At 40.3% G+C, this 11,269-nt stretch overlaps 1 protein-coding gene across 2 annotated transcripts in view; it reads right to left on the reverse strand.

Annotated features, from left to right (window-relative positions):
* CNST (consortin, connexin sorting protein) overlaps window positions 1-11,269 on the reverse strand; it is a 79,966-nt gene that overhangs the window by 27,611 nt on the left and 41,086 nt on the right. For both annotated transcript variants that reach the window (XM_012810746.2, XM_023518569.1), the window contains exons 3-6: window positions 7,767-7,972; window positions 3,965-3,995; window positions 1,265-1,351; window positions 671-785 (exon numbers count right to left, since the gene is read on the reverse strand). In XM_012810746.2, the coding sequence (XP_012666200.1) occupies window positions 671-785; window positions 1,265-1,351; window positions 3,965-3,995; window positions 7,767-7,972 (439 nt within the window). The remainder of the gene's footprint in view (window positions 1-670; window positions 786-1,264; window positions 1,352-3,964; window positions 3,996-7,766; window positions 7,973-11,269) is intronic.

The following is an 11,269-nucleotide window of genomic DNA, read 5'->3' on the forward strand; positions in this document are numbered from 1 at the left end:
AAAAAAAAAAAAAAAAGTTAGCTGAGCATGGTGGCACATGCCTGTAGTCCCAGCTACTCGGAGAGACTGAAGCAGGAGGACCCTTTAAGCCCAGGAGTTTGGGTCTGCACTGAGCTACGAGCACATCCCTACACTCTACCCTGGATGAAGGAGGGTGACTCCATCTTAAAAAAGAAATCCAACTTCTTGATACAAATTAAACAATTCAAAGTTATCTGGTAAATGTAGCTCTCCTTATGTGTATTTTGATTAAATACTATGCTGTATTTGCTTTACATCATTAAGCTACTCTTGAAAGTTTTTTTTTTTTAACTACAACATACAAACATTAATAAACAACTAGAATAAAAAGTCCCAAGATGCAGTTATGCCCATCTAAATTGCTTAATCTCTTACCAAAAAGAGATAAAAATCAGAGTTACAGTTCTGAGTTTCTAATTAAAAGGATCCTTTGAACTTATGTGAAGTCAACCTTCTACTGAGTTCTATGTGAGAAACAGATAAAAGCTGAGAAAGGAACTCAGTAACTTTATGATTTCTCCATTTTAATTTCTCCAGCTGGAAAAATTAACTAAACAAAGAAATAGATCTCGTATTTCATATATGCAATGCTACAAAATGCTATAATGCTTCCTCTCCAACCCATTCTAACCAAATCCGATGTACTTACTCGTGATGCGTTGTGCAAATTTTGGTAAGCCGGTCAAAATCTTCACCATTGAATCCTTTTTCCGAATTCCTTAGGGATGTAACTGTATGTGGTTGTACAGTTTTCCATTTTGTTTCTAAATTTAAAATATTTGTTAGTCACTGGCTTTTACAAAACACATTTAGTACGGAAAAACAGTTAACTGATAAATATTAGTATGCAAAATTGTCTTCTCAAACAACCCAAAAGTTTAAGCACAGTTAGAAAGAGGGAAGTGATTGCTTTTCAAAAGAAGTAAATCTCATCCTAGAGACTAAGTTAGCCAGGAGGGTATGAGATGTGACCCGAAGAAATACAAATACAGTAGTTGCAAGTGTTCTTCTTTTGGCATGGATACAAAGAGCAAAATAAAAACATTTTCTCACATGCTACTTTGTAACATTAACTTGACTATGGAAACATCTATTTTCTGATTTACAAAACCAGGTCAAATATGTTAAGCTTTTTCCATAGCAACTTGTTAAATCACTGATGATTCCACATTCTATCACAGTCTGCACTGCCCTACCCACTGAGCTACGGGCACCACCCTCCACATTCTTAGTCTGTACTTACCCCACTGCTCCTGAATGGCAGAAAGATTTGCGAGCAATTGCTCATGATACAATCTTTCAAGCTGAATGAATTTCATTGCTTTCTCATCTGAATAGAAAATTTGAGGAAAATAGAAATCCAGTCTATTGAAATAATCCCTGTATTTGAAGAAGTTGAGAAACTTGCCATTTACTAAAAAATGAGAAGACTCTAAACATTTTTTAAAAATTTATTTTATTTTTTTAGAGATGGGGTCTCACTATGTTGCCCAGGCTGGAGTGCATTGGCTATTCACAGGTGCAATCCCACTACTGATCAGCACGGAGCTCTGATCTGCTCTGTTTCCGACCTGGGCCGGTTCACTCCTCCTTAGGCAATCTGGTCACCAAATTGATGCTGAACTTAGTGTGGACACTTGATTGACATAGCACACTACAGCCCAGAACTTCTGGACACAAGTGATCCTCCTGTCTTAGCCTCCCAAGTAGCTGGGACTACAGGTGCATGCCACCACACACTTGGTTTTGAAGTAGGTACATTTTATTTTATTTTAGAGACAGAGTCTCACTTTATCACCCTCATTAGAGTGCCATTGCATCACAGCTTACAGCAACCTCAAACTCCTGGGCTTATGAGATTCCCTTGCCTCAGCCTCCTGAGTAGCTGGGATTACAGGCACCTGCCACAATGCCTGGCTATTTTTTTTGTTGTTGTTGCAGTTTGGCCGGGGCCGGGTTTGAACCCACCACCCTTGGTTTATGGGGCCGGCGCCCTACTCACTGAGCCACAGGCGCTGCCCTGAAGTAGGTACGTTGTAAAGTAGTATATTAAGCAGCAGCTATTTGGATTCCACACTATCAAGAAATGGTAGAAAGTAAAAAAAAGGTTTAATACTCAAGGAATGTTCTGTTGCTAATATACCATATTTCATGCAGAGTCAATTAAAAGAACTTTAAGGAAACAGGACCCACATGGAATTCCAGAGTCTATATGTTTCCCTTTTTAATTTCTCTCCTTCCTTTTTGTCAAGTAAATACGTGACTCTTTGGTCAAGTGTTTGCTTGTGTTTCAAATCACCCTGATCCTTTATTATTTCCCACTGAATGCTTTTCTCCCATAAGACCAAAGGATCATAAGCCTAAACAGTGACAGAATAAAAAATTATATCAATCTTTATAAAAATTTGGTTAACTTCCCACAGCAATGTTTCATCATTATCATGTTATTCCACCTTTTTGCAGATCTCATGAACTTTTGCCTTCTTGTCAGTATCACATGTACTTGTATCTTACCAAGTCCAGATACACTCTCCATCTGCCTACCTTTCTCTGGGAAATGCTGTGAGTGTTGACCCAGAAAAAAGGAACAGAAAAACCCACTGTTTAGCTTTTTGTCCTTCCCACGCTCACTCAGAGCTTCAGCTCTTCATCTTATTTGTAGTCTTACAGATAACCCAGAGATCACAAATATTTAGGCCAGGGAGAAGCGAGAACAATTCCTTTTTTAGCTTTGCCCATGATTTAAAGTAAATCAGTGTTTCTCCAACAGAAAAATTATCTGCAAAACTTGCTAAAAATACAGATTCATGGGTCTGATCCCCAGAGTCTCTGATTCTCAGGCCTAAGAATTCATTTCTAAGGAGGCCCCATGGATGCTGCTGGTCTGATGTACGCTTCTGATACATCCTTTCCCAAAATGCAAGAATTTGCATTTCTAAGGAGGCCCCATGGATGCTGCTGGTCTACTCTGCACTGCATCATACACTCAGTATTTGTTTAACAGAAAAAAAGAGAGACAGAGTTCTCGCTACATTTCTACCACATTAGCTGTCCAACATACTTAGTAATAAACTGCCATTGTCTGAAGTTGCACCAGTTTGCTTGACAGGTTCGTGGTGGTTAAACTGCTTATCCCTCAACCTGCTCAGACATGTGGTGAAAGTCCACAAAGTTCAGGGGGAAAACGAATGACACCAATAGGGAAAAACAGATGCTTCTGATACATCCTTTCCAGAGAGCACATACTGAGCCACGCCCCCGACCCCAAAACAAAGCAGTTTTAAAAAAGAAAAATTGAGAAAAATGAGGGAGAAATCTTTCACTACAGAAGTTAACATGCAGCCTCATTTGACATTTCTTATTTATTACTAGTGAAGAATTTACCTTCCCTGTGCAGCTGTGCAGCTGTAATAAGACAGTCACGGCCTCACTGCATGTACACACACGACATGCTCTACTAGGTAAATGGTACTGGACTTGTACATCTGTTCACTGTAATCAATTTAAAATTTTATTTTTCAGCAACATGTGCTCTACTCCCCTCCCTGGACAGAAATATTCTATTTTGGTAAAAATAAAGGCTTATTTATGAAAGGTCAAATTTGGATGGTTCTGGGAAGTTTTCTGGAGCGACACAATGTTCTACACCTTGCCTTCTGAGGTCCAGGTACCTACTACTGTCAAAACCCACTGGAATCACATGTTCTGTACAGTTTGTTGTATGTAAAATATAGTGAGTTTTAAAAAATAAATAATTTTCTAAGAGTTCTATCAATTTCTTCCTGTTAATTATTTATTTATTATTTTTAATTTTTTTTTTTTTTGCAGTTTTTGGCCAGGGCTGGGTTTGAACCCGCCACCTCTGGCATATGGGGCCGGTGCCCTACTCCTTTGGGCCACAGGTGCTGCCCCTCTTCCTGTAATTATTGCAAGAAAAGGATACAGTCCTCTTCGTGGTAATAGGACTCTGCTATCTGTTAAAAACAAACAAAAAATAGAGAAAATTAAATTAACAATTGGATGAAATGACAGATGTGGAAGAAATTAAGAGCTTGAAACTCCAAATGCCTTTGATAACAGAGTAGGAAGATCTTAGTTACTACATTCTCCAGCTCAGAAGAACGTTGACTGCAGACACAGGACCCAATTCTGAAGTCAGAGATGTTCCTTGGTCTTTACCTAACCTCGTTCTTCCTATTTTTTTCTTTTTTTTTAGACAGGATCTCAGTCACCCAGGCTGTAATGCAGTAGCGATCACATTGAAACCTTGAAATCTTGGGCTCAAGTGATCCTCCTGCCTCAGCCTCCTGAGTAGCTGGGGCTATAGTCACATACCATTATGCTTAGCTAATTTTTAAGTATTTTGTAGAGATGGGGTCTTGCTATATTCTCACAGTTGGTATTCAACTCCTGGTTTCAAGTTATCCTCTCAAGTTGAACTCTACAAACTGCTAGGATTACAGGTGTGAGCCACTGTGCCCAACCTTCCATATTTTATTTCAAGTTAAATCAAATTTCCCTGATTCACTGGAGTTTAGAAGAACTCCAAAGAATAAAGCAAATGTTACAGAGAATTATAAAAACATAACACAAGTGAAAAAATGATTCTGTTTACTATAAATTAAAAGGTAGAAATATGTCATGTCACAAGAGACTCTGACACCCCATTTATTTCATTCCTATTTCACAAACTACCAGCTGGAGACCTCATGGCACATTGACTTTTTGGTCAGTTTTGATATGTAAGAAAATCTAGGCCAAATGTAAACAGTTGAGTAATGATATTTGGAATACATTCTAAGTTCTGGACATTGTAAAAGAACATTAGATAAAAAGTTTAGTGTCTCAGGAGCTGGTCCTAGGGGCTTGTCAGCTACTAGATTCATCCTAAGGTGCTTTAAATTTAAAAATTCTTTGATTCTAAAAATGTTGGGCTTTTAAAAGATCATTATCTAGATATAGCATTTATGAATAGATTAGTAAGACTAAAAGTATTCACTGATAAGTACTGGCATAAATTGTTGTCTTATTTAGAATATTTGTTAATTAATTAATTAATTAATTGTTATTATTATTCTGAGACAGAGTCTTATTTTGTCACCCTCGGTAGAGTGCCAAGGCATCATAGCTCACAGCAACCTCAAACTCCTGGGCTCAAGCAATTCTCTCGCCTCAGCCTCCCGAATAGCTGAGACTACAGGTGCCTGCCACAGTGCCCAGCTTTTTTTAGAGACGGAGTCTCACTCTCACTCAGGCTGGTCTCGAACCCATGAGTTCAGGCAATCCACCTGCTTCGGCCTTCCAGAGCGCTAGGATTACAGGCATGAGCCACTGCACCCAGCCTTTAATTAGCTTTTTATATATTTTTTAAATTTTTATTTATTTGTTTATTTAGAGACAGAGTCTCACCATGTTGCCCTTGGTAGAGTGCTATAGCTGTCACAGCTCACAACAACCTCCAACTCTTGGGCTTAAGCGAATCTCTTGCCTCAGCCTCCCAAGTAGCTGGGACTACAGGCACCTGCCACAATGCCCAGCTATTTTTTTTGCAGCTGTCATAGCTGTTTAGCTGGCCTGGGCCGGGTCCGAACCCGCCAGCCTCAGTGCATGTGGCTGGTGTGGTAACCACTGAGCTATGGGCGCCAAGGAAATGCTTTATATTTTTAAAACGTTTTTTACTGATTCTTACTACGTCTTCAGTAAAGAAAGGTATTCTCTTTATAGATCCCTTTCTCCATTTTTTCAAGTAACTACCAATGCAAAGAGCAATGAAGTACCTGTCAACTCTGTAAGCTGGCCAAGAAAAGGAAAAGTGTTGCCCAAATCTCCCAGGGCAAATGGCGTACTTTAAAAGCCAAACACTCGCCTAGTTTGAATACATCCTAGGGACTTTTCCATAGGCAATGCAGATGGATTGGATTTGGATGCAGGGAAAAGTAAGTGAAGGATGGCTTCAAAGTACTGGGCTTCAGCCACTGGGGGGATGAAGCTGGCGTTTAACAAGAGGGAGAAGACTTGGAAGACCAGGCTCGGCGCCTATAGCTCAACCGGCTAAGGCGCCAGCCACGTACATCTAAGGTGGCGGGTTTGAATCCCCAGCCCGGACCCGCCAAACAACAATGACGGCTGCAACCAAAAAATGGCCGGGCATTGTGGCGGGTGCCTGTGGTCCCAGCTACTTGGGAGGCAGAGGCAGGAGACTCGCTTGAGCCCAGGAGTTGGAGGTTGCTGTGAGCTGTAATACCATGGCACTCTATCCAGGGCGACAGCTTGAGGCTCTGTCTCAAAAAAAAAAAAAAAAATAAATTAATTAATTAAAAAAAAAAAAAAGACTTGGAAGACCATATATTTGGGAGAAAATCAAAGTTCAATTCTGAACCCTTAAGTTGTTAAATGCCCATTAGACATCTCAGCTAGTTGAATCGTTAAGTCTGGAGTTCAGATAAGAGACAGGAAAAAATCTACAAGACTAGATGAAATCACCTAGGATGTAAGTGCAGAACAGGAAGAGATTCAAGAACTCTAAGCACAGAACAGGAAGAGATTCAAGAACTAAACCCTGAAGCACTCCCAATGTTTAAAAATTAGTAAAATAGGAGAAATCAGCAAACGAGCCTAAGAAGGCAGGGCTAGGGATATAAAAGTCAAGAATTAGTGGTCCCAAAAGAAAATAAAGAAAATGCTTCAAACAGAGAATGCGATCAACTTGTGAAAGCTTCTAACAGCTCCAGCAGGATGAAAACTAAGGACCTGCCACTGGATTTAACAGCATGGAGGTCACTGGTGACTTTTAGAATGTAATTTAGGTAGAGCGGCAGGGACAAAAGTCAGATAGCAGTAAGTTCAGGGGAGACCTGGGTATGGAATATAACTTACGTAGAATTCTTGCCCAGAATGTTTTAAGTTAATTCAAATCATGAAGAAATAATCAGACAAATCCTCATTATGGGACATTCTACATGAATTCCTGGGCTCTTCGTGTGTCAGTGATATGAAAGTTAAAAATAAAAAAAGGAAGGCAGGTGATCATTCCTCATTATGGGAGACTAAGGAACCCTGACAATCAAACGCAGAGAGAGAAAAAAAGGAAAAATTTGAGAAGATGTCAACAACTGGCAAATCTAGGTGAAAGGTACCTTGGGATCTGCTGGGAATTACTGAAATGAATAGAATGTATTTCTATCCCTCCCGCCTTGTGTGTCTCTCGGGAGTCCACCCATTTTGTGCTGCTGAACCTTAAATTTAAGTCCACTCTAACATTTAATACAGAATTCAACAATTATTTATCTACACAACTGCTTCTGCTATTCAACAATAGCTCTGTCCAGGACATACCCTGTGAAGTAATCGGTTCCCCTGTGTTTAGCACTGCCTTTGGCACCCAGCTGGTGCTAAGCTCTTGCTATGTTGACTCTTATCTGTACATGACTGAATCACTGAATAAAAGGTATCAGCCATTGTCTAAACCAGTGGTTCTCAACCTTCCTAATGCTGCAGCCCTTTAATACAGTTCCTGTGAGTTGCAATCCACAGGTTGAGAATTGCTGGTCTAAACTATGGATTATCTACGGCTGAGGTGTGGCCACCAGTTAGCAATATGCCAAATTTCTTAATTTTCACACCAGCCATTAATTCCAGGTGACCACATGGTGGGCTCACCAATGATGGGTATGATAGAATTGATTAGAGAGAACCAGATTTTAGACTCCAAACACTGGTACCACAATCTCGGTTTACTGTAGTACCTGATGAAGGCACAGTGGGAGTGCTCGTGAATCCAGCTGCTCAACTTCCCCTCGGATGAGTGAAAACAACGATTGCAGAACTAGCGTCGGAGCGTCTGGTTGATCGTTCGCATTCACTTCAGCAGCAGCGTCATCACCGACACCACGTGTGGCTGCACTTGGCATTTTTTCTTGAATTAAAAGTGCAGTATCTCCTGAGGAGGGTCCTGTAAGAAGAAAGAAAATGCCTATGTTATAGCTTCCCATCATGGTCTAGGGCTTTAACACAGTCACACCTGCTAACCATAAGACTTTCCAAACAATAATAGTATTCCAAACAATAATGAAAAAAAAACCTTTCAAGAGCATTGATAAAAAGATATTGAAGGAAAGTGTGGAGGTTAAAATGTGGCCCCAAACTTGACTCTACCAAAGGAAAAGTATATTTGAAATCCTTGCTTGCCCAAAATAAAACAGAACTCAAGAGGAAGGTACATGCATTTATCATGTGTGACAGGTGAAGAAGTCGAGCCTTTTCCTTTAAACTCTATTCTGATAACGTTAGAACTACTTCTTGATCCCAGAAGAGTGTCAGGAATTCGGATGCCACAGCTAATGGCCAGTGAAATATTTTATTAAAGAAGTAACACATACTTCTCAAAAATCATTAATAAACAAATGCTTAACCCACAGCTTCTAAAATGCACCCAAATTTAATTGGTATAAGTGATGACTTCACTCTTCACTGAAATCTCAGTATCAGTTCTGATTTTCCTGTTCAAATTGAGTAGACTCCCTTCAGCTAGTCTACCTCAGATAGGATCTCTGTCCGGAATGTTTTTCTGTATGCACCAGGACCGAGTTTGCCCCACCTTGAGAGTGTGCCCCACGTCTGGCCTCTCACTGCCTTCTAACAAACCCACTGCTCTGGCCAGACTGGCTCATGCTTCATCTCCCTAGTAAAATACTCTGTGGTTTTCTGAACAATTACAGATTCTAATAGTTGGAATAATTTCTTGTCAACTAAGCTTATTTATTTGTCTTCTACCCTAACAAAATCTGTATCCTAACAAAAGATGAGCCTGAAGTCAAGTTACTTTCCTCCAAACCCTGTATAAGGCCTTCTATTATGCTAGGCTGCATTATAGTAATTGGTGAAAAGTCTCATCTTTATTATTAGATCACAACTCTTACAGGGCAGGGGTTAATTTACGTACTATGGCATCCCAACTGTACCGTCAGCACTAGAGTAATTACTTACATTTTAGAGAATTCTATTCTATCATTAATTTTTAGAGACGGAGTCTTATTCTGTCATCACCCAGGCTGGAATGCAGTGCTATGATCCTAACTCACTGTAACCTCAAACTCCTGGGCTCAAGCAATCTTTTGCCTCAGTTTCCTGAGTAGCTGGGATTACAGGAATGCACCACCATACCTGGGTAATTAAAAAGACCCATTTTTTTAGAGCTGGTGTCTCGCCACGTTGCCCAGGTTGGCCTCAACCTGCGAGGCTTCAGTGACCCTCCTGCCGTGGCCTGCCAGAGCACTGAGATGGGGTGACCCATTGTGCCCAGCTCTGCCATAAATTTTATATCACTTGGCCTACAGAAGCACAAGGCCCAGTGATGATCCGCTATTTTGTAGGAATAATATTTATAAAAACATACATGAGGGTGGCACCTGTGGCTCAAAGGAGTAGGGTGCTGGCCCCATATACCGGAAGTGGCAGGTTCAAACCTGCCCCCGGCCAAAAACTGCAAAAAAAAAAAAAATGTACATGATTCTCCGCTTTTTAATTTTCTAGCCATCCAGTGGCAGGACTAAAAGAGTGCCAATGAGGAAATAGGCACTTTCTTGAAGAACTACAAAGAAATTAAGAGAACCCATATTTTCCTTCCCTTTTCCCCAGACATACTATTATGCCCAAGGCATAACAGACTGTGATAAAGCCAGCTTCCTAAATTCTATTCTTTCCTTGTTTAAATATTTCCCATATAGTTATCCATCCTTCTCATTTTTTTAAAAAAAAAGAAAGCTAAAATTTTATAATGCTTACTTTCTGTAAAAGGGAGTTAAATAACCCTTGAAGACTATTACCCATAAGAAGTAAGGACACTCAAAAATAAGGAGAAAGGGCTCAGTGCCCATAGCACAGTGGTCATGGCACTGGCCATATGCACCAAGGGTGGTGGGTCCCAACCTAGCCCGGGCCTGCCAAACAACAAAGACAACAGCAACAACAACAACAACAACAACAACAAAAGCTGAGCATTGTGCTGGGTGCCTGTAGTCCCAGCTACTTGGGAGGCTGAGGCAAGAGAATCACTTAAGCCCAAGAGTTTGAGGTTGCTGTGAGCTCTGTTGCCACAGCACTCTACAGAGTGTGACGTAGTGAGACTATCCAAAAAAAGAAAAAAAAGTAAGGAAAAAGTACAGAATCGATGACTACCTTTTCTAAAGCAGGTCAAAAGGGAAACCTGCATTGTGATGATCTCAGTTATTTAATCAGTATAGATTCATAATGATGAAGTTTCCTGTAAGATCCACTTTATCTCTAAATTACTTTTATAATATTACTGAAATTAACAACTTATAAACCCCCCAAAATTGGTGAATAAAAAGTATGTGACCAAAGACATTTCAACAGACGGAAGACTACTGCGCATAAAACATAACCGGTAGAACTCCTAACATAGAACTCTAAGGGTTCCAAGAGCAAGAGACGGCTGAGCCGGGAAATGAGAATCGTTTAATCATCAAGTGTGGGGAGGAAGAAATACATGACGCAGGCTCAGACTGGTCATTCCAGATGGGCCAAGAGGTTAGAAAAACATGCAAGACTGATAACCACAGAAGGATTATTTGTCAGAGCTTGAAGATCATAAGCTTCAGAGATAACACAAGACCTCCGCACCTCTTGAGATGTGAGTAACATTCCTTGTTGGGATAAAGTAATATAAAATCAAAGGGCAGTGCACTGGGAGCAAGAGACTCTGGTTCTGCCATGATTTTTCCAACTGACCTCGGGTTAGACATTTAACTCTCTGACTTATAATTTCCTCATTTAAAATGATGGGACTGGGCAGATAAACTCTCAGATCCCTCCGAGTTCTAAGCTTCTAAAACATTCAAAATCTCCACAGAGATTTTACTGTTTAGGAAATGTACACCATCTCTGTGAAGAAGTTGAGGCCATAATTTAGGTAAATTGACGGTAAGGTAGACCACCAAGTACAAGCATCATCTAGTTCTTTTCCCACTGTTTTTTTTAAAACCACTGTTCCCCCCTTGCCTAGATTGTGTATTACATAAACAGCAGCATATGATATTTTTAGTCAAGAAAACAAATGGAAATGTCCTTGCAAGGAGAGCTCTACAACATTCCAAACCAAAGAGTTGGTTTCTGTTTCCAGCTCTGCCAAGTTTTTTTTTTTCTTAGACAGAGCCTCAAGCTATCCCCCTGGGTAGAGTGCCATGGCATCACGCTCACAGCAACCTCCAACTCCTGGGCTCAAGTGAGT

This window comes from Otolemur garnettii, unplaced genomic scaffold (assembly GCF_000181295.1).
Source record: "Otolemur garnettii isolate 467f Iridium unplaced genomic scaffold, OtoGar3 scaffold00141, whole genome shotgun sequence".
Taxonomy (NCBI): Eukaryota; Metazoa; Chordata; class Mammalia; order Primates; family Galagidae; genus Otolemur; species Otolemur garnettii.